This window comes from Ylistrum balloti, unplaced genomic scaffold (assembly GCF_031769215.1).
Source record: "Ylistrum balloti isolate Yb309-2 unplaced genomic scaffold, AGI_CSIRO_Ybal_v1 Utg371014, whole genome shotgun sequence".
Taxonomy (NCBI): Eukaryota; Metazoa; Mollusca; class Bivalvia; order Pectinida; family Pectinidae; genus Ylistrum; species Ylistrum balloti.
Genome location: NW_026782564.1, coordinates 12,631 through 39,499, shown reverse-complemented (window position 1 = coordinate 39,499; position 26,869 = coordinate 12,631). Strand labels below are relative to the sequence as shown.

Genomic DNA, 26,869 nt, shown 5'->3' with positions numbered 1-26,869 from the left:
TGAAAAATGTTTTTTTTTTTTTTTTAGTATAGTTGTGAATTATTTAGGAAATATTTTCTTTGAATGACCTCTGTGACTATGGCGATCAGAGGCATCTTTCCAAAATGTAATAGCATTAAAACATTCATTATCATAAATTTGACTTGTTATTTTATACAGTTATATCATATCTCCCCTTATTCTCTTGAATGCCAGTGTTGGAAGCTTTAGTTTCTTCAACCTCTCATTGTAGGTCAGGTCCTTCATACCCGGAAGACACTTGGTTGCTCTTCTCTGGACTCCCTCAATCTTGTCAATGTGTTTTTTTAAGATATGGGGCCCAAACTGAACTGGCATAGTCCAGCTGTGACCTCACTAAACATTTATATAATTAATGTTCAAGAACTGGAAAGTCCTCCGGAGAAGTGCAAACATGGAGTTTGCTTCTTTTTTTTTTTTACTTTTTCTGAGATGTGTTCATCAAAAGATAGATCAGCATCTATAATAACTCCTATATCCTTTTCTTGTTTTGATCTCTGCAGATGTTTTCCACGAAGATGGTAAGTTGGTTCTATATCATTTGGACATTTACAGCAGACAATAATTGTTACGAACAAATAGAAATAACGCAAATCTTACCTGTATCTATTTATAGAAAACATGAAGATATTTCACAGTTGCACCGATTGTTAAAATTTTGAAAAAAAAATCCAACTTGCGATTATGTGTAAGATTTCCAGGGTATTAAACTTAACCATGTGCTCAATGTAAACATAACCTTTGACCTCTCACGGAAGTGAATCGATCCTATACTCTGATTGGTTCGTTTCGGGGTCTATTTACCACGTGGGAAACAATGCGATAACACACAAAGGCTAGGAAGACAGAGAAAGTGAGTGATCAGTGTATGTGGGCTGGAGGATTGCCCCTTACCGGGACAAGTGGATACCTCGATAACCTTGCGGGAGGCAATAAACTGTGCCTAACCATGGCGGGCTTCAAGCTCGGGATCGTCCGCCTTGGCAGAACAGCAGGGAAAGTGAGTAAAGCAGGCACTTGCCTCATCGTCCACAGCAACATGGCGAACCGGGCAAGCCGACCGCCATGCCATTTTTTCGGTCAATAATTCCTTATTTGAAAGTCCTGATATGTTGCTCCAACTTCTGCTTGTATATATGTATATTCTGTTGTTGGAGATGTGTGATGTGTTTTTGCTGTGTTTAAATGGACCTAAATCCGTCTATTTATCGTCAAATGTAGCGGTGTCTAAAGTACCGTTAGGAAAGCTGTCAAAACCGCCGTGTTTATGTATGACTGGCTGTCAAAGCTTGATGAAACCTCCCCCACCCCCGGGCACTGTCGTGGTATATGGTTATTATACACGTGCGAGTTTTCTAACTATGTTACTTTTCAGAGATTTCATTGTTCATGCAGCAGACGGAGGGATTATTGAAAAAGTCCAATCGTAGGTTTGTAGATCGATAGTACCGTATTTGTTCTAAGGGTCTCGCAGACGGTCAACATCAAATTACATCATAGATGTTGATACTCGTCGTCCACATTCAAATAACATTTTGATGTATGTCGTATATTTGAGAGAATTTAATTTCTTTAGGGGTGTGGAAAAGTAATATTGGTATATATAACTGCAATAGGTTGGACATTCCACCGTCAAATTATTTAGGGTACATGTACTATCATTAATGATAACAATGAAAGATGTCGTTACTGAAACAGCTGGTAGCTAGGTAGGGTTGCCTTTGTTCCCATTGTTATAGGTGGTGTATATACTGGGACACCATGTGGAGTCCAGTCCCTCAGTATAGCTGTAAAGTTGTGAACTGCAATGTGTGAATATATACATATACATATGTACTATATATCTGTATATAGTAATATTAAAACTGCAGGTTTTACTTTTAAACAAAATGTTCTATAATGACAATAGATACCCTGATGTATACCTGACAATATGATTATCATTAAAACAAAACCTACATATTTTATTGACAATAGATATCACAGGTCATGTTGTATAGATATCTATATTTGGTAGTCTGACTGGCCAATGTAGATAAAGTCATATTACTAGTATTGTTATTGTTACTGATTATCGTTTTTATTGGCTGCAAAATAAAACAATGAATCAAATTTTTAAACCACTCTTCAGTTTATATTATAGAAACATAAATCATTTTTTAATTGGTTTAAATAGTTGTATTTACAACATATATTTCTTGGTATTCATTTTAGATGGAATGTTTTTTTTCTACATTGGTTTTACAGCAGCTTGTGTTGGTATGAATTGGAGAAATAGTAAAAATGATACATATTTTTCTTAAAATTTCAACAAATATTCCTGATTTACTTTAATCTTGGAAAATCAAACATTTCTTAGCTACAGAAATAGCCTGTTTACTACTATAAAATTATGTAATCATTCAGAAATATTGAAATGATTAATGTTAAGCTGTTGTACAAATTATAAACACTTAAACAAGTTGTTTCGTGGTGAGGGAATAGTCATTATTTTTTATTTCACATTGTTAATGGCTGTGTCAAAACATTATAACGATTTGTCATGGCTAGAGTGATTGTCCACAAACTGTGAATTACTGATACAATGATAGTTGTCTCACTCAGCTGTGGTTTTAGAAAAACAACCATCGGGAATGTGTTACGTTAATATAGTGCAAGTTTATGGTATCCAACTTAGCTATGTAGAGGCAGCTTAGGTAAAATAGTGAGTTTATACCATTTGTTTTTTGAAGGGTTTCTTATAGAAGCTGTTACAATTAGTGCTCTATTTTTCCATCTGAAACAATCTGTTCCATTTACTATGATAACTAAAAAGTGTGTAAGCAGTGATTTTGTGGAATCAATTATGTCAGACTTAGCATTCATACTTTTCCTGTGGGACTCGCACAATTATTGTAAACCCTCTATATATCTTTGCCACTAGACTCATCAAAATTTTTAAATGGTACTCGGATGTTATCAGAAAAAATTCCACCAGAAAAATTCTGGTTTGGTTTTCAAGATTTCCAAAAAATCATGAATGATTTCAGGGCTCTCACATCCTATTCTGGACCTGGGGCCCGGGGCCCTTTGAATTGGGAAAAATAATGATGTTTTCCTTAGAATTGGGGAAAACTTGGGATCTAAATTGGGAAAAAATGATACTATTTTGCATTGGGTATTCGGCCCCAAATCTGGCAGATCGAGAGCCCTGGATTTTTCCAACTTTTAAGAAATATCTTTTCCAATTTGTGCAGGAACAGGTGTCTGTTGTAAAATTCAGGTGAAATCAAGAATGAAATGAGGAGTGCATGTCCTATAGACCGTCTCTCTATTGTAATATCATGAATTTTTTACTAGTATATGTGATGATAATAGTTTTAATGCTATGTAATCGCTAAGTGTGTTTGGTCCCAACCCAGTGTCAGAGATATTGTATATTGTAATCAAATAACAATGAAAGTTGTTGATCAGTGGAGGTAATTTTTACTTTATAGGAAACAAAGTTCTCTCCTTCATTGTTCTATTAACTTTATGGTAAAGATATACGTGGAGCAAGCAGATAATGATTCCAAATTAAGATAGCAAATTACACAAGATAGTAGACAGGGCTATACACTAGGCAATGTTAATTATTTAATATAGAATTTTTGTACAGTGTGGGTTGACACACTATTATAAACAATTGGGATGATCACCATATGTTTACACAAGGTGATATAATATACTACTACTAATCTGTGTTTTAATCAGTGTTGACACAACCAGAGTGCATGGCCTGCTGGTGACAATACTATCACTGTAGTGTGGCTTTCGGTACCACAAGTCAAGATATCATAATTCAGCTTTCAGACATTACCATTCAGTATTTGAGCTTGCCTAAAGGGCTTCATATACAGCTTAGATAAAGTTAAGCTGGCTTAATAGTTTGTAAAGTCCAGGACTGCTAGAGTATGTAACAGATTAGCTGTATCAGTATGGCCACATCAACAAAGAAAAAGTTGAGGTTTGACCAATCATGACATCCATTTATTTACTTTTTGGTAGATACGTGTAGTATCACCACTATTTCCTACTAAGAAAGAGACATAAGGTTAAATTTTAGGAAATATTTTATATTGTGAAATTTGAAGATTTATTTGTAACTTAAATTTCTTATACTGATGATAATGAAATTGCACTGCTTCAACTACAGTTGATCAATACTGACAGCCTTTGTGTGGTTCTGGTTCCATTAATGGAACAATAATGATTTATCAGCTCAGTTATAAAGAGGAAGGAAACCTGGGCAAATCTATGCTGTTCTGATATGACACAGAATGGTGCAATGTCATGAAGTGATGCATACTCTGATATCATCTCAGACTTAAGTTGTTTCAAAACTAGGGTACAAAATTAGGTAACTGAGGTAGGTAATGGAATTTATATCATTGTCAGTATTGAAGATCAGAAAACTTGGTACCAGGCAAGACAACTAGGTTCCGTACCAGACTAGAAAACTAGGTACAAAACTAGGAAACTGGGTACAGAACTAGAAAACTGGAAACCACACTAGGAAACTGGAAACCACACTAGGAAACTGGGAACCACACTAGGAAACTGGGTACAAAACTAGAAATCTGGGAACCACACTAGGAAACTAGGAACCACACTAAGAAACTGGAAATCACACTAGAAAACTGGGAACCACACTAGGATACCGGAAACCTCACTAGGAAACTGGGAACCACACTAGGAAACTGGGTACAAAACTAGAAAACTGGGAACCACACTAGGATACTGGAAACCTCACTAGGAAACTGGAAATCACACTAGGAAACTAGGAACCACACTAGGAAACTGGGAACCACACTAGAAACTGGAAACCACACTAGGAAGCTAAAAACCACACTAGGAAACTAGGAACCACACTAGGAAACTGGGAACCACACTAGGAAACTGGGTACAAAACTAGAAAACTGGGAACCACACTAGGAAACTGGGAACAACACTAGGAAACTGGAAACCACACTAGGAAACTTGGAACCACATTAGGAAACTGGAAATCACACTAGGATACTGGAAATCACACTCGAAAACTGGAAACCACTCTAGGATACTGGAAACCACACTAGGAAACTGGGAACCACACTAGGGAACTGGGAACCACACTAGGAAACTGGAAACCACACTAGGAAACTAGGAACCACCCTTGGAAACTGGGAACCACACTAGGAAACTGAAAACCACACTAGGAAACTGAGAACCACACTAGAAAACTGGGAACCACACTAGGAAACTGGGAACCGCACTAGGAAACTGGAAACCACACTAGGAAACTAGGAACCACACTAGGAAACTGGGAACTGGGAACCACACTAGGAAACTGGGAACCACACTAGGAAGCTTGGAACCGCACTAGGAAACTGGAAACCACACTAGGAAACTGTAAACCGCACTAGGAAACTGGGAACCACACTAGGAAACTGTAAACCGCACTAGGAAACTGGGTACAAAACTAAAAAACTGGGAACCACACTAGGAAACTGGAAACCACACTAGGAAAGTGAGAACCACACTAGGAAACTGAGAACCACACTAGGAAACTGAGAACCAAACTAGGAAACTGAGAACCCCACTAGGAAACTGGAAACCACACTAGGAAACTGGGAACCACACTAGGAAACTGGGTACAAAACTAAAAAAACTGGGAACCACACTAGAAAACTAGGAACCACACTAGGAAACTGAGAACCACACTAGGAAACTGAGAACCACACTAGGATACTGATTACAAAACTAGAAAACTGGGAACCACACTAGGAAACTAGGAACCACACTAGGAAACTGGAAACTTGACTTCTGTCAGGACAGGGAACTTGTTTGGCTTGACTGTAGGACAGGGAATTTGTTTGGCTTGACTGTATAGGACAGGGAACTGGGTTGACAGATTACACCTGTAAGCTTACAATACTGGAAGGGACAACAGGGAATTTGTTTGGCTTGACTTTAGGACAGATAACTTGTTTGGCTTGACTTTAGGACAGATAACTTGTTTGGCTTGACTTGAGGACAGGGAACCAGGTTGGCTTGACTGTACGACAGGGAACTTGTTTGGCTTGACTGTAGGACAGATAACTTGTTTGGCTTGACTCTAGGACAGAGAATTTGGTTGGCTTGACTGTAGGACAGAGAACTTGGTTGGCTTGATTCTAGGACAGGGAACTTGTTTGGCTTGACTGTGGGACAGGGAACTTGGTTGGCTTGACTGTAGGACAGGGAACTTGGTTGGCTTGACTGTAGGACAGGGAACTTGTTTGGCTTGACTGTAGGACAGGGAACTTGTTTGGCTTGACTGTAGGACAGGGAACTTGGTTGGCTTGACTGTAGGACAGGGAACTTGGTTGGCTTGACTGTAGGACAGGGAACTTGTTTGGCTTGACTTTAGGACAGGGAACTTGGTTGGCTTGACTTGAGGACAGGGTACCAGGTTGGCTTGACTGTAGGACAGGGAACTGGGTTGGCTTGACTAGGACAGGGAACTTGTTTGACTTGACTGTAGGACTGGGAATTTGTTTGGCGTGACTGTATAGGACAGGGAATTTTGTTTGGCTTGACTTCTGTCAGGACAGGGAACTTGTTTGGCTTGACTGTAGGACAGGGAAATTTTTTGGCTTTACTGTATAGGACAGGGAACTGGGTTGACAGATTACACCTGTAAGCTTACAATACTGGAAGGGACAACAGGGAATTTGTTTGGCTTGACTTTAGGACAGGGAACTTGTTTGGCTTGACTGTAGGACAGGGAACTTGGTTGGCTTGACTGTAGGACAGGGAACTTGTTTGGCTTGACTGTAGGACAGATAACTTGTTTGGCTTGACTCTAGGACAGGGAATTTGGTTGGCTTGACTGTAGGACAGAGAACCTGGTTGGCTTGATTCTAGGACAGGGAACTTGTTTGGCTTGACTGTGGGACAGGGAACTTGATTGGCTTGACTGTAGGACAGGGAACTTGTTTGGCTTGACTGTAGGACAGGAACTTGGTTGGCTTGACTGTAGGACAGGGAACTTGGTTGGCTTGACTGTAGGACAGGGAACTTGTTTGGCTTGACTTTAGGACAGGGAACTTGGTTGGCTTGACTTGAGGACAGGGTACCAGGTTGGCTTGACTGTAGGACAGGGAACTGGGTTGGCTTGACTAGGACAGGGAACTTGTTTGACTTGACTGTAGGACTGGGAATTTGTTTGGCGTGACTGTATAGGACAGGGAATTTTGTTTGGCTTGACTTCTGTCAGGACAGGGAACTTGTTTGGCTTGACTGTAGGACAGGGAATTTTTTTGGCTTTACTGTATAGGACAGGAACATGGGTTGACAGATTACACCTGTAAGCTTACAATACTGGAAGGGACAACAGGAAATTTGTTTGGCTTGACTTTAGGACAGGGAACTTGTTTGGCTTGACTGTAGGACAGGGAACTTGGTTGGCTTGACTGTAGGACAGGGAACTTGACTGTAGGACAGGGAACTTGTTTGGCTTGACTGTAGGACAGATAACTTGTTTGGCTTGACTCTAGGACAGGGAATTTGGTTGGCTTGACTGTAGGACAGAGAACTTGGTTGGCTTGATTCTAGGACAGGGAACTTGTTTGGCTTGACTGTGGGACAGATAACTTGGTTGGCTTGACTGTAGGACAGGGAACTTGGTTGGCTTGACTGTAGGACTGGGAATTTGTTTGGCTTGACTGTATAGGACAGGGAATTTGTTTGGCTTGACTTCTGTCAGGATAGGGAACTTGTTTGGCTTGACTGTAGGACAGGGAATTTGTTTGGCTTGACTGTATAGGAAAGGGAACTGGGTGGACAGGTTACACCTGTAAGCTTACAATACTGGAAGGGACAACAGGGAATTTGTTTGGCTTGACTTTAGGACAGATAACTTGTTTGGCTTGACTTTAGGACAGATAACTTGTTTGGCTTGACTTGAGGACAGGGAATTTGGTTGGCTTGACTGTGGGACAGAGAACTTGGTTGGCTTGATTCTAGGACAGTTAACTTGTTTGGCTTGACTTGAGGACAGGGAATTTGGTTGGCTTGACTGTAGGACAGAGAACTTGGTTGGCTTGATTCTAGGACAGGGAACTTGTTTGGCTTGACTGTAGGACAGGGAACTTGGTTGGCTTGACTGTAGGACAGGGAACTTGGTTGGCTTGACTCTAGGACAGGAAACTGGGTTGGCTTGACTTTAGGACAGGGAACTTGTTTGACTTGACTTTAGGACAGAGATTTTGTTTGGCTTGACTGTGGGACAGGGAACTTGGTTGGCTTGACTGTGGGACAGAGAACTTGGTTGGCTTGACTGTAGGACAGGGAACTTGTTTGGCTTGACTGTAGGACAGGGAACTTGGTAGGCTTGACTGTAGGACAGGGAACTTGGTTGGCTTGACTGTAGGACAGGGAACTTGTTTGGCTTGACTCTAGGACAGGGAACTTGTTTGGCTTGACTGTATAGGACAGGGAATTTGTTTGGCTTGACTTTAGGACAGGGAACTTGTTTGGCTTGACTGTAGGACAGGGAACTGGGTTGACAGATTACACCTGTAAGCTTACAATACTGGAAGGGACAACAGCCTATTTTCATGGTTTAGTCTCAGCAGCAGCAGCATGTTAATGAAGACATATGAGAAGATTCCTTATTACATATACATTATTCATGTAGCAGTGTTGATGTTTCATGTTTTAAAATGTAAAATTACAGATTATTTCTGTCGTAAAATTTAGTATCTTCAGGAATGAATGTATTACACAGAACTAAAAATAATATCGCCTCTAAAGTCTCATGCTTCAGATATCAGAGCTAAAAATAATATCGACTCTAAAGTCTCATGCTTCAGATATCAGAACTAAAAATAATATCGACTCTAAAGTCTCATGCTTCAGATATCAGAACTAAAAATAATATCGGCTCTAAAGTCTCATGGTTCAGATATCAGGGTTAAAAATAATATCAGCTCTAAAGTCTCATGGTTCAGATATCGGAACTAAAAAAAATATCGGCTCTAAAATCTCATGGTTCAGATATCAGAGCTAAAAATAATATCGGCTCTAAAATCTCATGGTTCAGATATCCCCAGCCTATGGCCATACTCAATTTTTTGTTTGTTTACTTTTTCTGTCTGTAGTAAAATCATGTGAAGTTTTCTCTTCTGTAACCATCAACTGACCCTACATATAATTGTTGATATGACTAGATGAGTGAACATACCAAAATATCATATAATTGGTCAGATGAAAATTCAAATAATGTTCACATTTTGAAAAGGCAGGTTGTGACTGGTTTTAAATTTTAAAGAACAACACAATGCTAACTTTGTGGCATTCATTGGTGTTTTTTTATTATACAAAAGGAATGAATGAATTCTCTATTGATTTCGGTTTTGATAATAGTATATCCAGCCTTGCTGTGGGTTATGCTTTCGACTGGTATACCAGTTTCATTCTGAGTTATGGTCAGGCTGATTGGACCATCAAGTTTTCTATTGTACACAATGCCTGCCTCCTTGGTCATGGAGCAGTGAACATGTAAACACATTTATTGTGAGGAGAAAGTAAACAGTGAAGGTGACTGAATTACAAACCTGTATAGACGTGTAATGTTCACTCCCCACTGTTATTTGGAACAGTGGATGTTCATTATCTCAGTTCATGTTTCTATTGTAGATGTTATGTTCATTTGGAAATTAAAAATTAATCATTGGAATTATTTTTGTAAGGAATCAGTGATACTGGTTATGCTTTTTTAGGTTCAATGAATATAAAGTTTGATATTATTCTGCATTGACACCTTCTGTTATTTTAAATATCTATTGAATATTTATCTTCTGTATCTGTATTTTAGTAAAATATGCTTTGTTAGATTCAATTAAGTTAAAAATTATTCTATATTTCCAGGTAAAATATGCTTTGTTAGATGAGCGAGACATTTCCCTGGTCGAAAACCATGCATTTGAGGTAAGAATGTTGTTTTGATGAAAACCTACAGTCATTATTGTGTAGTACAATATTGTTTATCACAACATAACACTATTGAACCGTGTGTTTAACATATACATATTTACTGGAGACCTGATTATAGTGTTTCAGTTCACCCGCAAGTCATTCTGTTAAGGTTTTCTTTGTCCTTTTCAGAAGGCAATCATTATTGAAAAAATCATCCTCTTTTAGGAATTCTCAGTCCTTACTTGTTTCTAAAAACATTTTGTTCAGGTATATGTCTCACAAATGAGTGAAAATATACCCCCAAAATTACCTGGCTTATTAACTGAATTGTGATAAGGATGACTTAAGTTTGGATATGTAAATGTAGGTTAATCGTAGTATTTTCTTGATTTACCTGTCAAAATCAAGATGATTTATTAATAGGATATTCTGATATATGATCGGCTTCAGTTCTGCTCTGTCGCAAGGAGCTTACATGGACATACAGCTTCCAACATAACATTATAATTACTTCACTTACACATTCACCATAACATCGATAAATCTACAGTATTTTTTAGTCCAATTCAATTTAATTGCTGAAAAGAATGGGTTCAACAATGTAAAATTGTAGTATAATTTCCAGAAATTTGGAGTCCCAAGAAAATTCTATGAGTACAAGACTCGGGACTTGCATGCTATAGCTGTTGGTAGAATATTAAACAATATAAAGTGATTGATCATGATAAGTACCTCTTAGTTCCTATCAACAATACTAACAAATTGGCCTGTGGTTCTTCAGAATCAACATCTCTAAAGAGATAAAGATAAAATGGAATGTGGAATGTTCCGTTACTGAGAAATTGCGACTTTTCTGAAAAACACACCTTTGGCTGAGTTGCGTTGACCTCGTTTTCAAGCATCCAAACCTGTGACGTCATAAGTTCATCGCTTTTGCTGATGCAGCATTACTGTGCTACCTGTGATTGTGATCTATTTTAGGGATTTTCCGGGGTAATTTCTTTGTTTATTTACGTGAAAGCACTTCACATCTTCACAATATTTAAGGTAGTGAAGGAGGGGTGGGTGAATTAGCGCTTAAATCCGCTAAAATGGCTTCCTATCGAAGAGGGAAGCAGTGTGCAGTGTACGGTTGTCCTAACGGTCCCAAGAATTTTTGTACCGAAGAAAATCCGTTTCGTGTATTTTCGTCATGAGAATTTTCGTACTACTATTTTATAGTAGTACTATAGAATAGGTTATGTGTAGAGATGTCATCTAAACTCATAATCACACTTGTGCCAGGCTAGGTAATTAGCGTCTCTGTGGCTTGAAAAAACAATGATGAGACGACACGCCTGTCGGCTAACAACAGACGCATACCAGTACTTGGGTAAATAACCAGTCAAATCATTTTATAAACTTCTAAAACATCAAATTTTTATTATCAACACAGCGGAGGAGGGTGTTATAATTGGTTGTTGACACCCTATCTATATATATCCATAGTGCTACGAAAATTCCCCTTGGACAAAAAATCTTTGGTACGAAAATTCCCGACACCGTCCTAACACTAACACGGATGGGGTGTCGATGCATGCCTTCCCATTAAATAGGCCAGATTTATGCAAACAATGGATTCAGTTTGTCAGGAAGAAGACAGACATGTGGAAAGGTAAAATGAAATATTCATATTTATGTTCAAAACACTTTGACAGAAATTCATTTCCAATTCGGTATAGTGTAATGAAATCAATGGATCGGACTCTGCCGAAAAGAGTTTGACTAAAAGTTCAAATAGGTAGGGCTGGATTCCGTCTTCAGAAATATCATCCACACCATAATCAGACTCCTCAAAGCTCATGTTCAAATCGCTATCAGGTGCGATGTTGTTGTCACTGTCCGTCATGTTGGCTGCCATTTCTGTTGAACTTATGACATCACGAGTAGAAGCGCCTCGATTCCGCGGAAATGACGATTATGCTGATTAGGTCTGAGCAGACAGGTGAAAATCGACAACTTTGAGCGTTAATAACTCGACATTGGGGTGACAGATTTTGACGGGGTTTTCATTATTGTTTTTACGGCATTCTTAACATTATATCTAAATATAAACTACACTCAGGGTACACTTTAAATAATAAAAAACCATGATGTTGATAGGATGTTAAACAATATAAAACCATGATGTTGATAGCATGTTAAACAATATAAAACCACGATGTTAATGGGATGTTAAACAAAATAAAACCACGATGTTAATGGAATGTTAAATAATAATAATAATAAAAATATACAACATTTATATAGCGCACTATCTATTTTGACAAAATACTCTAATGCGCTTCACAATTACATAACAATCTTACTACAAAATTTACAGAACATGTATAACACAGTAATCAACATATGTAACACAGTAACCAAATCAAGTAAGTAGTGGTGAAAGTATGTATATACAGGACGTCTGCGTGAGAGTCTAAAATGCAGACGTAAACTGGTGGGTTTTAATATCCCTCTTGAATTTGGCCAGGGATTTTGACTTTCTAGTAGCAGATGGTAAGCTGTTCCACAAAGTGGCCGCTACCTTTCCAAAGCACCAGTTACCATAAGTCACAGTCCGAGAGTTCGGAACGCACAACAAGGATTCTGTCTCCGATCGTAGTGATCGTGACGGCTGATAAATGGTGACAAGTTCCTGCAAGTATTCAGGAGCTGTTCCATTTATTGCCTTGTTAGGTCATCTGGACCCGAAGGGTCCGATGACCTATAGTCATCATGCTTCGTCCGTCGTCGTCCGCCGTGCGCCGTCCGTAAACTTTTCATTCAAACGACTTCTTCTCAAATACTAGAAGGTCTAGGGGGCTAATACTTGGCACAGAGGATACTGGCATGGAGCTCTACCAAGTTTGTTCAAATGAATGACCTTGACCCACTTTAAAGGTCACAGGGGTCAAATATGTTAAAATCTTTAAACAGCTTCTTCTCATTAACCAAAAGGCTCAGAGTGTAGATATTGGGCCTGTGACATGCTGGGATGAAGGACTACCAAGTTTGTTCAAATGAATGACCTTGAACCACTTTAAAGGTCACAGGGGTCAAATATGTTAAAATCTTTAAACAACTTCTTCTCAATAACCAAAAGGCTCAGATTGCTGATATTGTGCCTGTGGCATGCTGGGATGAAGGGCTATCAAGTTTGTTTAAATGAATGACCTTGAACAACTTTCAAGGTCACAGGGGTCAAATATGTCAAAATCTTTAAATAACTTCTTCTCAAATACTAGAAGGCCTAGGGGGCTAATACTTGGCCCATAGCATGCTGGCATGGAGCCCTACAAAGTTTGTTCAAATGAATGACCTTGGCCCACTTTCAAGGTCACAGGGGTCAAATATGTTAAAATATACAAAGGACTTCATCTCAATAAGCAAAAGTCTATGAGTGCCGATATTGGGTCTGTAGCATGCTGGGAGGAAAGGCTACCAAGTTTATTTAAATGAATGAACTTGAACAACTTTCAAGGTCGCAGGGGTCAAATATGTCAAAATCTTTAAATAACTTCTTCTCAAATACTAGAAGGCCTAGGGGGCTAATACTTGGCCCATAGCATGCTGGCATGGAGCCCTACAAAGTTTGTTCAAATGAATGACCTTGGCCCACTTTCAAGGTCACAGGGGTCAAATATGTTAAAATATACAAAGGACTTCATCTCAATAAGCAAAAGTCTATGAGTGCCGATATTGGGTCTGTAGCATGCTGGGATGAAGGACTACCAAGTTTGTTCAAATGAATGACCTTGAACCACTTTAAAGGTCACAGGGGTGAAGGACTAAAGTTTGTTCAATGTTAAAATCTTTAAACAACTTCTTCTCAATAACCAAAAGGCTCAGATTGCTGATATTGTGCCTGTGGCATGCTGGGATAAAGGGCTATCAAGTTTGTTTAAATGAATGACCTTGAACAACTTTCAAGGTCACAGGGGTCAAATATGTCAAAATCTTTAAATAACTTCTTCTCAAATACTAGAAGGCCTAGGGGGCTAATACTTGGCCCATAGCATGCTGGCATGGAGCCCTACAAAGTTTGTTCAAATGAATGACCTTGGCCCACTTTCAAGGTCACAAGGGTCAAATATGTTAAAATATACAAAGGACTTCATCTCAATAAGCAAAAGTCTATGAGTGCCGATATTGGGTCTGTAGCATGCTGGGAGGAAAGGCTACCAAGTTTATTCAAATGAATAACCTCAACCCACATTCAAGGTCACAGGGGTCAAATATGTTAAAATCTTTAAACAACTTCTTCTCATTAACCAAAAGGCTCAGAGTGTAGATATTGGGCCTGTGACATGCTGGAATGAAGGACTACCAAGTTTGTTCAAATGAATGACCTTGACCCACTTTAAAGGTCACAGGGGTCAAATATGTTAAAATCTTTAAACAACTTCTTCTCAATAACCAAAAGGCTCAGATTGCTGATATTGTGCCTGTGGCATGCTGGGATGAAGGGCTATCAAGTTTGTTTAAATGAATGACCTTGAACAACTTTCAACCGATATTGGGTCTGTAGCATGCTGGGAGGAAAGGCTACCAAGTTTATTCAAATGAATGACCTCAACCCACTTTCAAGGTCACAGGGGTCAAATATGTTAAAATATACAAACGACTTTTTCTCAACAAGCAAAAGTCCATGAGTGCTGATATTGGGCCTGTAAGATGCTTGGAGGAGAGGCTACCAAGTTTGTTCAAATGAATGACCTCAACCCACTTTCTAGGTTTGGCTTGCTTTTTGTCAGATGACCGTTAAGGCCCATGGGCCTCTTGTATGTATACATCAAAATCTTGTACTGTGACCAGAATCGCACGGGCAGCCAATGCAATAAGTAAAGGACTGGTGTAATGTGGTCCCTCTTTCGAGTACGGGTAACTAGGCGTGCTGCAGTGTTCTGTACCCTCTGCAGGCGGCTCATTAGTGTATCAAATACACCAACGAGTAACGCGTTACCATAGTCTAACCTAGAAGTAACAAGAGAATGTACCAATGTCTTGCATGCATCTGTGGTGATGAACTGACGGATACCCCCAATGTTTCTGATTTGGTGATAACAGGAACTGGCAATTGAGTTTATCTGTTTCTCCATGTTCAGAGAGCTATCAAAGTGTACACCAAGGTTTCTCACAGCTTGGACGGCCTCAATAGTTTGGGCACCGACCTTTAAGTGGAGACCTTTAGTGTGTTGACACTTGTGGGAAAAGACGATCAGTTCTGTCTTTTCCTGATTGAGCTTGAGCATATTTGAGTTCATCCAAGCACTGATGTCATTTAGACAGGCTTCAAGACTTGCTACTATTATGTCCCAGTTGTCTTCAGGTCTGATAACCATGTAGATTTGTGTGTCGTCGGCATAACAATGGTACTGAAGGTTATGACGACGACAAATCTCCCCGATTGGTTTCGAATAAAGACAATAGGTCCCAGAACGAACCCCTGAGGAACTCCGAAGTCTAAGGTTTTGCTGTCTGAAACAGTTGATCCAATGGCAACTCACTGTCGTCGTTCATTCAAGTAAGACTGGGTCCAGCGTAATGCATCACCAGTCACCCCATAAGAGTACTCCAGACGCTTGAACAGTGTGCCATGGTCAATGACATCAAATGCAGCAGACAGATCAAGCATGATAAGAACCGCTCTACACTTGTTATCCAGAGCGGCAGCAATATCACTGTAGACACGGAGTAGGGCCGTCTCAGTGGAATGTCCTGTGCGACTGGCTGATTGCAAGTTGTCATGAAGACTGTTAGCATTGAGATGAGCCTCAAGTCGCTGGGACACAATCTTCTCCAAGATCTTAGATAAGAAAGGAAGATTTGACAGCGGACGGTAGTTCTTTAATTCTTCTTTGTTCAGTCCAGGCTTCTTCAGCAGTGGTCTTACATTAGCCTTCTTGAAACATGATGGAACCCTAGACTCTGCTAATGATTTATTCATGATTAAGGTGATCAAGGGGAGCAGTGCACCAAGACATTGCTTCAGTAAAACTGTGGGAAGCGGGTCCAGCTCACAGGATTTCGATTGAGAGTTTGTAATGATCTTGCGCAATTCTTCTTCAGTTGTTGGAGTGAACTGCGTCAAAGGTTCACCAGAGAATTTGATATCGGCATCCATGGCAGAGATGCCAGTGTCGGAAGTTGAGTTCACAACATCAATCTTTTGCCTGATTGTATTGATTTTATCCTGGAAAAAATCACTGAACTTGTTGGACAAGATTTTTCAGAAGAACAGCTTGGTAGGGCGATTTCACCAGTATGTCCCATAAGGTTTCTGGTGAGTCTAAAAAGCTGTCTTGTATCCGATCCACATTCTGTGATTTTTCCTGAATAATAATCCTTCTTGCGTTGAATGAGTAGTGAACTGACTGCCCGACAATGTTCTCTGTATATCTGGCGATGGATGGTTAGTTTAGTCTTTCGCCAACGTTTCTCCGCCTTCCTCCACAATTGTTTTGCATCACGAAGTTGTTCATTGTACCAAGACGCGTTCGGTCTGACAGTATAACAATAAACAATATAAAACCACGATATTGATGGGATGTTAAACAGTATAAAACCATGATGTTGATAGGATGTGAAACAATATAAACCCACGATGTTGATGGGATGTTAAACAATATAAAACCATGATGTTGATAGCATGTTAAACAATATAAAACCACGATGTTGATGGGATGTTAAACAATATAAAACCACGATTTTGATGGGATGTTAAACAATATAAAACCACGATGTTGATGGGATGTTAAACAATATAAAACCATGATGTTGATAGCATGTTAAACAATGTAAAACCACGATGTTGATGGGATGTTAAACAATATAAAACCACGATTTTGATGGGATGTTAAACAATATAAAACCACGATGTTGATGGGATGTTAAACAATATAAAACCACGATGTTGATGGGATGTTAAACAATATAAAACCATGATGTTGATAGCATGTTAAACAATGTAAAACCACGATGTTGATGGGATGTTAAACAATATAAAACCACGATTTTGATGGGATGTTAAACAATATAAAACCACGATGTTGATGGGATGTTAAACAATATAAAACCACGATGGTGTTAAACAATGTAAAACCACGATGTTGTTAAACAATATAAAACAACAATGTTGATAGCATGTTAAACAATATAAAACAGCAATGTTGATAGCATGTTAGACAATATAAAACCACGATGTTGATGGGATGTTAAACAATATAAAACCACAATGTTGATAGGATGTTAAACAATAAAAAACCATGATGTTGATAGCATGTTAAACAATGTAAAACCACGATGTTGATGGGATGTTAAACAATATAAAACCACGATGTTGATAGCGTGTTAAACAATATAAACCCATGATGTTGATGGGATGTTAAACAGTATAAACCCACGATGTTGATAGCATCTTAAACAATGTAAAACCACGATGTTGATAGCATGTTAAACAATATAAAACAACGATGTTGTTAAACAATGTAAAACCACGATGTTGATAGGATGTGAAACAATATGAAACCACGATGTTGTTAAACAATGTAAAACCACGATGTTGATAGCATGTTAAACAATATAAAACAACAATGTTGATAGCATGTTAAACAATATAAAACCACGATGTTGATGGGATGTTAAACAATATAAAACCACGATGTTGATGGGATGTTCAACAATGTAAAACCACGATGTTGATAGTATGTTAAACAATGTAAAACCACGATGTTGATGGGATGTTAAACAATATAAAACAAAGTTATTGTATATGAGACAATTTGTAAGAAAATTGTACATTAATTATTTTGTCTAGTGTTGTTATGTTGAAAACTTTATGTTTAGGCGCGCATGGAGGTAGATCCTGATGGCAATGGAGCGATGATATATGCCTACACGCATAACATCCATCGAAGTAAATGTACAGCCCAACCTCTACACAATTTCCTGTGGTAAGTGTTTCACACAACTCCTGTGGTAAGTGTCCCACACAACTCCTGTGGTAAGTGTCCCACACAACTTCTGTGGTAAGTGTCTCACACTACTCCTATGGTAAGTGTCCCACACAACTACAACTCCATAGGTAAGTGTCCCACACTACTGTGATAAATGTCTCGCACAACTTCTGTGGAAAGTGTCTCGCACAACTCCTGTGGTAAGTGTCTCACACAACTTCACATTTTTGTGTCCCACACAACTCCTGTGGTAAGTGTCTAACACAACTTCTGTGGTAAGTGTCCCACACAACTCCTGTGGTAAGTATTTCACACAACTTCTGTGGTAAGTGTCTCACACTACTCCTGTGGTAAGTGTCTCACACATCTTCACATTTTTGTGTCCCACACAACTACAACTCCTGTGGTAAGTGTTTCACACAACTCCTGTGGTAAGTGTCCCACACAACTCCTGTGGTAAGTGTCCAACTCAACTACAACTCCTGTGGTAAGTGTTTCACACAACTCCTTAGTTAAGTGTCCCACACAACTACAACTCCTGTGGTAAGTGTCCCACTCAACTACAACTCTTGTGGTAAGTGTTTCACACAACTCCTATGGTAAGTGTCCCACACAATTACAACTCCTGAGGTTAGTGTCTCACACTACTCCTATGGTAAGTGTCCCACACAACTACAACTCCTGAGGTTAGTTTCTTACACAACTTCTGTGGTAAGTGTCCCACACAACTCCTTATGTAAGTGTCCCACACAACTCCTGTGGTAAGTGTCTCACACAACTTCACATTTTTGTGTCCCACACAACTTCTGTGGTAAGTGTCTCACATTACTCCTGTGGTAAGTGTTTCACACAACTCCTGTGGTAAGTGTCCCACACCACTTCACATTTTTGTGTCCCACACAACTTCTGTGGTAAGTGTCTCACACTACTTCTGTGGTAAGTGTCTCACACTACTCCTGTGGTAAGTGTCTCACACAACTTCACATTTTTGTGTCCCACACAACTCCTGTGGTAAGTGTCCCACACAACTTCTGTGGTAAGTGTCTCACACTACTGTGGTAAGTGTCTCACACATCTTCACATTTTTGTGTCCCACACAACTACAACTCCTGTGGTAAGTGTTTCACACAACTCCTGTGGTAAGTGTCCCACACAACTCCTGTGGTAAGTGTCCCACACAACTCCTGTGGTAAGTGTTTCACACAACTCCTGTGGTAAGTGTCTCACACAACTCCACATTTTTGTGTCCCCCACAACTTCTGTGGTAAGTGTCTCACACAACTCCTGTGGTTATTGTCCCACACAACGCCTGTGGTAAGTGTCTCACACAACTTCACATTTTTGTGTCCCACACAACTTCTGTGGTAAGTGTTTCACACAACTTTTGTGGTAAGTGTCCCACACAACACCTGTGGTAAGTGTTTCACACAACTCCTGTGGTAAGTGTTTCACACAACTTCTGTGGTAAGTGTCTCACACTACTCCTGTGGTAAGTGTCTCACACTACTGTGGTAAGTGTCTCACACAACTTCACATTTTTGTGTCCCACACAACTACAACTCCTGTGGTAAGTGTTTCACACAACTCCTGTGGTAAGTGTCCCACACAACTCCTGTGGTAAGTGTTTCGCACAACTCTTGTGGTAAGTGTCCCACTCAACTACAACTCCTGTGGTAAGTGTTTCACACAACTCCTATGGTAAGTGTCCCACACATCTACAACTCTTGGGGTTAGTGTCTCACACAACTCCTGTGGTAAGTGTTCCACACAACTCCTGTGGTAAGTGTTTCACAACTCCTGTGGTAAGTGTCTCATACAATTTTCAGAAGCAATTGTCCTCTCACAACTTCTCATGTTATATGATATAATTATACAACAAGCTAGATGATTCCACAACTATAGATGTCTGTCTAAGATATCTGGTAATTATTTATCTGTTTTGCTATTTTTTTCCTAGTGTATGGTACTGTTTACAGGGAAAGACATTGTGGAGGAATTGCTCCAGGATGGAAGGTCCTACATAAAAATGGTGTTACTGTAGACAATAGAATGGAGAATTTGGCCCTAGTACCAGAAAATAGTACACCATATTTTGAAGAGCAACCATCAACAAAGTCAAATAGAGAACAGAGTCTATACTGGCTTGCAGTGCAGCAGCTTCAGGAGGAACCCCTGGAATGTGTGAGTATCATTCAAGAATGCCTTATTGTGTGAATATTCACATGAATGTGTGATTATCAAAGTAGTCACCCGGATGTACCAAGTCTGTGAATATCAACTGATTAAGCCTGAATGAGCGAGTATCAACTCTGTTTATCGGAGTCTGTAACCGAGTGTGCTTAGTGTGTGAGTTTTAACAAAGTACAGTAAAGTGATAATGAAAATATATATAATGAAATATATGATAGAGTAAAATGTGTTTTACTGGAATTCATATTGAGAGAGATCAGAATATTGTCACCAGGTTTCTGATCTGATATTCTTATTTCAGCCAGCAGAACCATTCTACCACAAAGTTTACAACAGCAATGGTGACAGTGTTAGTGAGGGTATGTATGCTATACAGTCACATAAAGTAGGCCAGAGTTACAGAAAGTAGGTCAGTGTCACATGAACAGGTCAGGTCACATATAGAAGGTCATAGTTACTTAGAGAATGTCAGTCACAGAAAGTAGGTCAGTGTCACATGAACAGGTCAGGTCACATAAAGAAGGTCATAGTTACTTAGAGAAGGTCAGTCACAGAAAGTAGGTATGTGTCACATGAACAGGTCAGGTCACATGAACAGGTCAGGTCACATAAAGAAGGTCATAGTTACTTAGAGAATGTCAGTAACAGAAAGTAGGTCAGTGTCACATGAACAGGTCAGGTCACATAAAGAAGGTCATAGTTACTTAGAGAAGGTCAGATTCACATCAAGATCAAATAAATTATGTAGGACTACACAAGGGAGGTTAGGACAAAAACAAAGAGGAGGTCATGGGCACATAAAGAGAGTCGAGGACAGATTAAAACCCCTTCATTTAAACATTTTCCTCATTTGACATTTTACGCAACAGTCACAAGATATTTGACAATGGATCTGAAACGATTCAGTCATATGATCAGCTGGATGGACATTTATTGTTTAATTGCTATAGACTCAGTGACAAAACTTTAGGAGTTTCACATGATTTGATAAGCTTATAAAAATGATGAATTCAATGCATCAGACCAGTGTTACTGAGTACAAATTAAAAGGTAGAGAGTAGAAGTTTGGTCATAAAAATATAACAATAACACTTATGTCTACAATATATCACAATATTCTGGTGTCAGTCTTAAATTGTTTGCTCTACTGTCATATTTTACAATTGATGCTCTGACTACAATAGATCACTGAGTTTTGTGTATTTTTTTTTCAGATGAAAACTCCATGTATTATGAGTGCCACTATCCTCCATGTACTAATATGGAGAAACAGATTCGTGAGTTCAGCATCTGTGGACGGTGCCAAGAGGTCAGGTGTGTATATGTGTTAGGTCAGGACTACAATCGGTACATATGTGTGAGGCTATATGTGTTAGGTCAGGAGTACAAACAGTACATATGTGTGAGGCTATATGTGTTAGGTCAGGACTACATTCAGTACATATGTGTGAGGCTTGATGTGTTAGGTCAGGAGTACAAACAGTACATATGTGTGAGACTTGATGTGTTAGGTCAGGAGTACAAACAGTACATATGTGTGAGGCTTGATGTGTTAGGTCAGGACTACAATCAGTACATATGTGTGAGGCTATATGTGTTAGGTCAGAAGTACAGTTAGTACATATGTGTGAGGCTATATGTGTTAGGTCAGGAGTACAAACAATACATGTGAGGCTATATGTGTTAGGTCAGGAGTTCAAACAGTACATATGTGTGAGGCTATATGTGTTAGGTCAGGAGTACAAACAGTACATATGTGTGAGGCTTGATGTGTTAGGTCAGGACTACAAACAGTACATATGTGTGAGGCTATATGTGTTAGGTCAGGACTACAATGAGTACATATGTGTGAGACTATATGTGTTAGGTCAGGAGTACAAACAGTACATATGTGTGAGGCTATATGTGTTAGGTCAGGAGTTCAAACAGTACATATGTGTGATGCTTGATGTGTTAGGTCAGGAGTACAAACAGTACATATGTGTGAGGCTATATGTGTTAGGTCAGGAGTACAAACAGTACATCTGTGTGAGGCTTGATGTGTTCGGTCAGGAGTACAAACAGTACATGTGTGTGAGGCTATATGTGTTAGGTCAGGAGTACAAACAGTACATATGTGTGAGGCTATATGTGTTGGGTCAGGAGTACAAACAGTACATATGTGTGAGGCTTTATTCTACATTTACCTGAAAGATGTCGGTCTATATAATAGACTATGAAGTACCATTTTAGTCTTTTGTGTTAAGATACCCATTTAATATTTTAAACATTTGTCTTTTACCTTTTGGTTTGTTAATGTTATTTCCTTTTGGATCGCTGTGTTTTACTGTATGATGGTCCTAATGACCTTTTATGTGTTGCCGTTAAGAATGTAATAATAATGATAATAATGTTATATGTGTTATCATTTAAGAGACTTTAGAAAATAAAGTTTGTATTTCTGTTTATATAGGTACTGTGGAATCTATTGCCAGCAAAAGGACTGGCCAACCCATAAAAGGTTCTGTCGTGAACGGTTACGACCATCACAGTGTGAACGACCTCCAGATAGATAAAGGTCACAGATTCTCTTGTCAGTTTAGTTGTATGAATGAGGAAAGGGGCATGATGTATGTACAAAAATGAATAATAGACTAAGGTTAACACATAAAGACTTCTGTAAGGCTATGTAGACTTATCCAGGATCTCATCAATATGCAGAATGCCTCTGTCAGTAAGGACATATGTATTGCTGACCTCTGTCAGTAAGGACAGATGTATTGCTGACCTCTGTCAGTAAGGACAGATGTATCACTGACAGAGGTCGGTAAGGACAGATGTATCACTGACAGAGGTTAGTAAGGACAGATGTATCATTGACCTCTGTCAGTTAGAACTGATGTATCACTGACCTCTGTCAGTAAGGACAGATGTATCACTGACCTCTCTGTCAGTAAGGACAGATGTATCACTGACCTCTGTCAGACAGATGTATCACTGACCTCTGTCAGTAAGGACAGATGTATCAATGACCTCTGTCAGTAAGGACAGATGTATCACTGACCTCTCTGTCAGTAAGGACAGATGTATTGCTGACCTCTGTCAGTAAGGACAGATGTATCACTGACAGAGGTCAGTAAGGACAGATGTATCACTGACAGAGGTCAGTAAGGACTGATGTATCACTGACAGAGGTCAGTAAGGACAGATGTATCACTGACCTCTGTCAGTAAGGACAGATGTATCACTGACCTCTCTGTCAGTAAGGACAGATGTATCACTGACAGAGGTCAGTAAGGATAGATGTATCACTGACCTCTCTGTCAGTAAGGGCAGATGTATCACTGACAGAGGTCAGTAAGGACAGATCTATCACTGACCTCTGTCAGTAACGACAGATGTATTACTGACCTCTGTCAGTAAGGACAGATGTATCACTGACCTCTGTCAGTAAGGACAGATGTATCAATGACCTCTGTCAGTAAGGACAGATGTATCACTGACCTCTCTGTCAGTAAGGACAGATGTATTGCTGACCTCTGTCAGTAAGGACAGATGTATCACTGACAGAGGTCAGTAAGGACAGATGTATCACTGACCTCTGTCAGTAAGGACAGATGTATCACTGACCTCTGTCAGTAAGGACAGATGTATCACTGACCTCTGTCAGTAAGGACAGATGTATCACTGACCTCTCTGTCAGTAAGGACAGATGTATCACTGACAGAGGTCAGTAAGGATAGATGTATCACTGACCTCTCTGTCAGTAAGGGCAGATGTATCACTGACAGAGGTCAGTAAGGACAGATGTATCACTGACCTCTGTCAGTAACGACAGATGTATTACTGACCTCTGTCAGTAAGGACAGATGTATCACTGACCTCTGTCAGTAAGGACAGATGTATCACTGACAGAGGTCAGTAAGGACAGATGTATCACTGACAGAGGTCAGTAAGGATAGATGTATCACTGACCTCTCTGTCAGTAAGGGCAGATGTATCACTGACAGAGGTCAGTAAGGACAGATGTATCACTGACCTCTGTCAGTAACGACAGATGTATTACTGACCTCTGTCAGTAAGGACAGATGTATCACTGACCTCTGTCAGTAAGGACAGATGTATCACTGACAGAGGTCAGTAAGGACAGATGTATCACTGACAGAGGTCAGTAAGGATAGTGACCTACAGATGATCATTTTTTGGCTAATGTAAATGTAGACTTTATGATACTGACATATTATCTGGCAGTGTTGATTTGATAGTAGTGTCTGATAATGTAACATAGAAATCCACCTGTAGGACTGACACTACAGATTACTAGGACATTCATAAATATACATTGTATGTGGTGTAAATATATACTTTTCCTTGTCGGTGTTTAGTATACATTACATGAATAGTTCGCATACACAATGTAGCTTTGTGTAACATGATGAGATAGTGTGGTTGGTTATTTAAGTGAGAAAGCAGTGTAAATGTTTCATGCCCAATTCCTCTAGCCACAGTTCTGATAATTTATGAGTCAGCTGACAGGTCAATTTAGTTTACCTCAGACACTGAGCAAGTCAGCTGGGAGGTCAGTTTATTTGACCTCAGACACTGAGCAAGTCAGCTGGGAGGTCAGTTTAGTTGACCTTAGACACTGAGCAAGTCAGCTGGGAAGTCAGTTTATTTGACCTTAGACACTGAGCAAGTCAGCTGGGAAGTCAGTTTATTTGACCTTAGACATTGAGCAAGCTTGAGGTCAGTTGACCCCAGTTATTGAGCATCTGTTGGACAGTGAGATATTTGGTAAGAGTTAAGATAGATGTCAGGAGAGCAAGTGACATGGAATTTTGTTTAGAGATTAAGCTGACTGTGTCCATCTTGTAAACAACAAGAGATCTGTAATGTTGTGTTAAACATGTGATGTACTGGTGATATACTGGCGTTAGCTCCAGGTATTATTTTGTTAATCCATTGTCTCACCTTGTATTGTTGAATATCTATGTTATTATTTAGTCCAGTATCTGTTCTAACAGCAAGATAACTCAGTTTCTAACATAATTTTAATCAAAATAATAAGCAGACGTAATAAGCCTTTTGTTAATTAAAAGTTACATAAAATTTTAACAAAATGATATCTGCCCTTAGATATATTTTTCACTTTTTTGTATGTTTTTTTTTAGTATCTATGAGAATACCAATTACAACAGTTAAAGTGGAGTTATCCTGCTGACAGACACCTGGATTAGTTATCTCCCTTGCATCCATCCAACTTAGTGTATGTTCAGTATTTTAATTATTTACAAGATGTGTACACACTAGTCCTAACACATACATGTGTATTTGTTTATTTATAAAATAATTTAGTGATATGTGAGTGGTGAGTGTTGACTGTAGAGTGACATTAGAACATTAGATAGGTAATTCCATGGTCACACTCACAGATATTAGTGTGATTTGAAACATAACATCCATCTAATATACAAAATGATAATGTATTCAATTCAGATATGTGAAATTTATGTGTTGTTGAATGTTAAGTTTTTTATGTGACACACAGTATGTTCTGAACTTAATGGGTTTTACCCAGTGAAGATGACACATCTGTATATGGCGCCTACAAAATGCAGTCTACAAATGCCATCATTATTTTAGTTTTGTTAATCTATTTACATGTAGAAACAAAGTTGTTTATTTAGTTTGAACATTCCTATATACAGTGTTAAATGAGAGCCATTCCGTGGTTAGTGAGGGGAAACACCTTCAATAACTTGTAGTCCATTCCATGGATGGAAAGGGGAGAGAACTCCTTGTTTACTAAGATCATAACCAAGAGTGAGTCCTTGTCATCTCCTGAGAAAGGGAGAGAATTCTTCTTCTTTATTATGAGGCATTCCAACACAATAGTGTGTTATTTTCATCGTTTGCTGTATATTTGTAATCTTATATTTAAAATCACTGACCTTGTATATCTAAGTCACTACTTGTATGTCCAGTCCTATCATTAGGATCCAGGATTAGTATGTCCAGTCCTATCATTAGGATCCAGGATTATTTCTCATACTTTCGAAACTGGATTTAGACTATAGAAATTGTGCAGCATGCTTTAAAAGTATAAGATGTTTTGGCATATCTATCCTGGGACTGAATGATACAAACTGCACATGTGTGTGCAATTAATCATAATTAATTTATTTAATCAAAGTGTGATCATTGTGTTCTTTTAGCAGAGTATCCCATTTCCAACTTGCATATTAATCATGAAAGACATTTTTGTTGAGTTAACTGCAAGGTATGGTTTTGGTGAGTGTTACCCTTTTTTTTGTTGACTAGTTGTAGAAAGATATCAGATTTTATGTGTTTACATGAGGCTTCAGTTAAGGTAAAGTTCTATCAAACGTGAACGTATATTGTGGTTTTACAATTGACACTTGTTGGAAAAAATAAAAGATTTCCTATTATTAAAAAACTGTTTCAATAAGTAAAAAATTGAATATGGTATTTAAACTTTAGTGATGTAGCCTTGTTGACAATTTGATGAAATGGATTCCGTTATATAAAAGATAAACTGATCTACTCTCCATCTTAACCTGATAATTCACTGCCAAATATTGCCAGTAACACTACGCAAACTGATTTCAGTCATGACTTCTAGATAGATGTGTGCCATTAATAGATATTTGTGATTTACATTTTAACAATTAACAGTGCAATATAATTGTGTGTTTTAATATGATTTTTAGAGTAACATTCCATATTTC

General features: G+C 38.8%; 1 protein-coding gene across 1 annotated transcript; it reads left to right on the top strand.

Annotated features, from left to right (window-relative positions):
* Window positions 1-905: 905 nt before the first annotated feature.
* Window positions 906-26,869, top strand: LOC132560108 (zinc finger MYND domain-containing protein 19-like). The gene is made up of 7 exons (XM_060224753.1): window positions 906-1,018; window positions 9,928-9,987; window positions 17,842-17,948; window positions 19,928-20,132; window positions 20,443-20,500; window positions 21,356-21,455; window positions 22,594-26,869. The coding sequence occupies exons 1-7, from the start codon at window positions 968-970 to the stop codon at window positions 22,694-22,696; spliced, it is 684 nt and encodes a 227-aa protein (XP_060080736.1). The 5' UTR covers window positions 906-967; the 3' UTR covers window positions 22,697-26,869.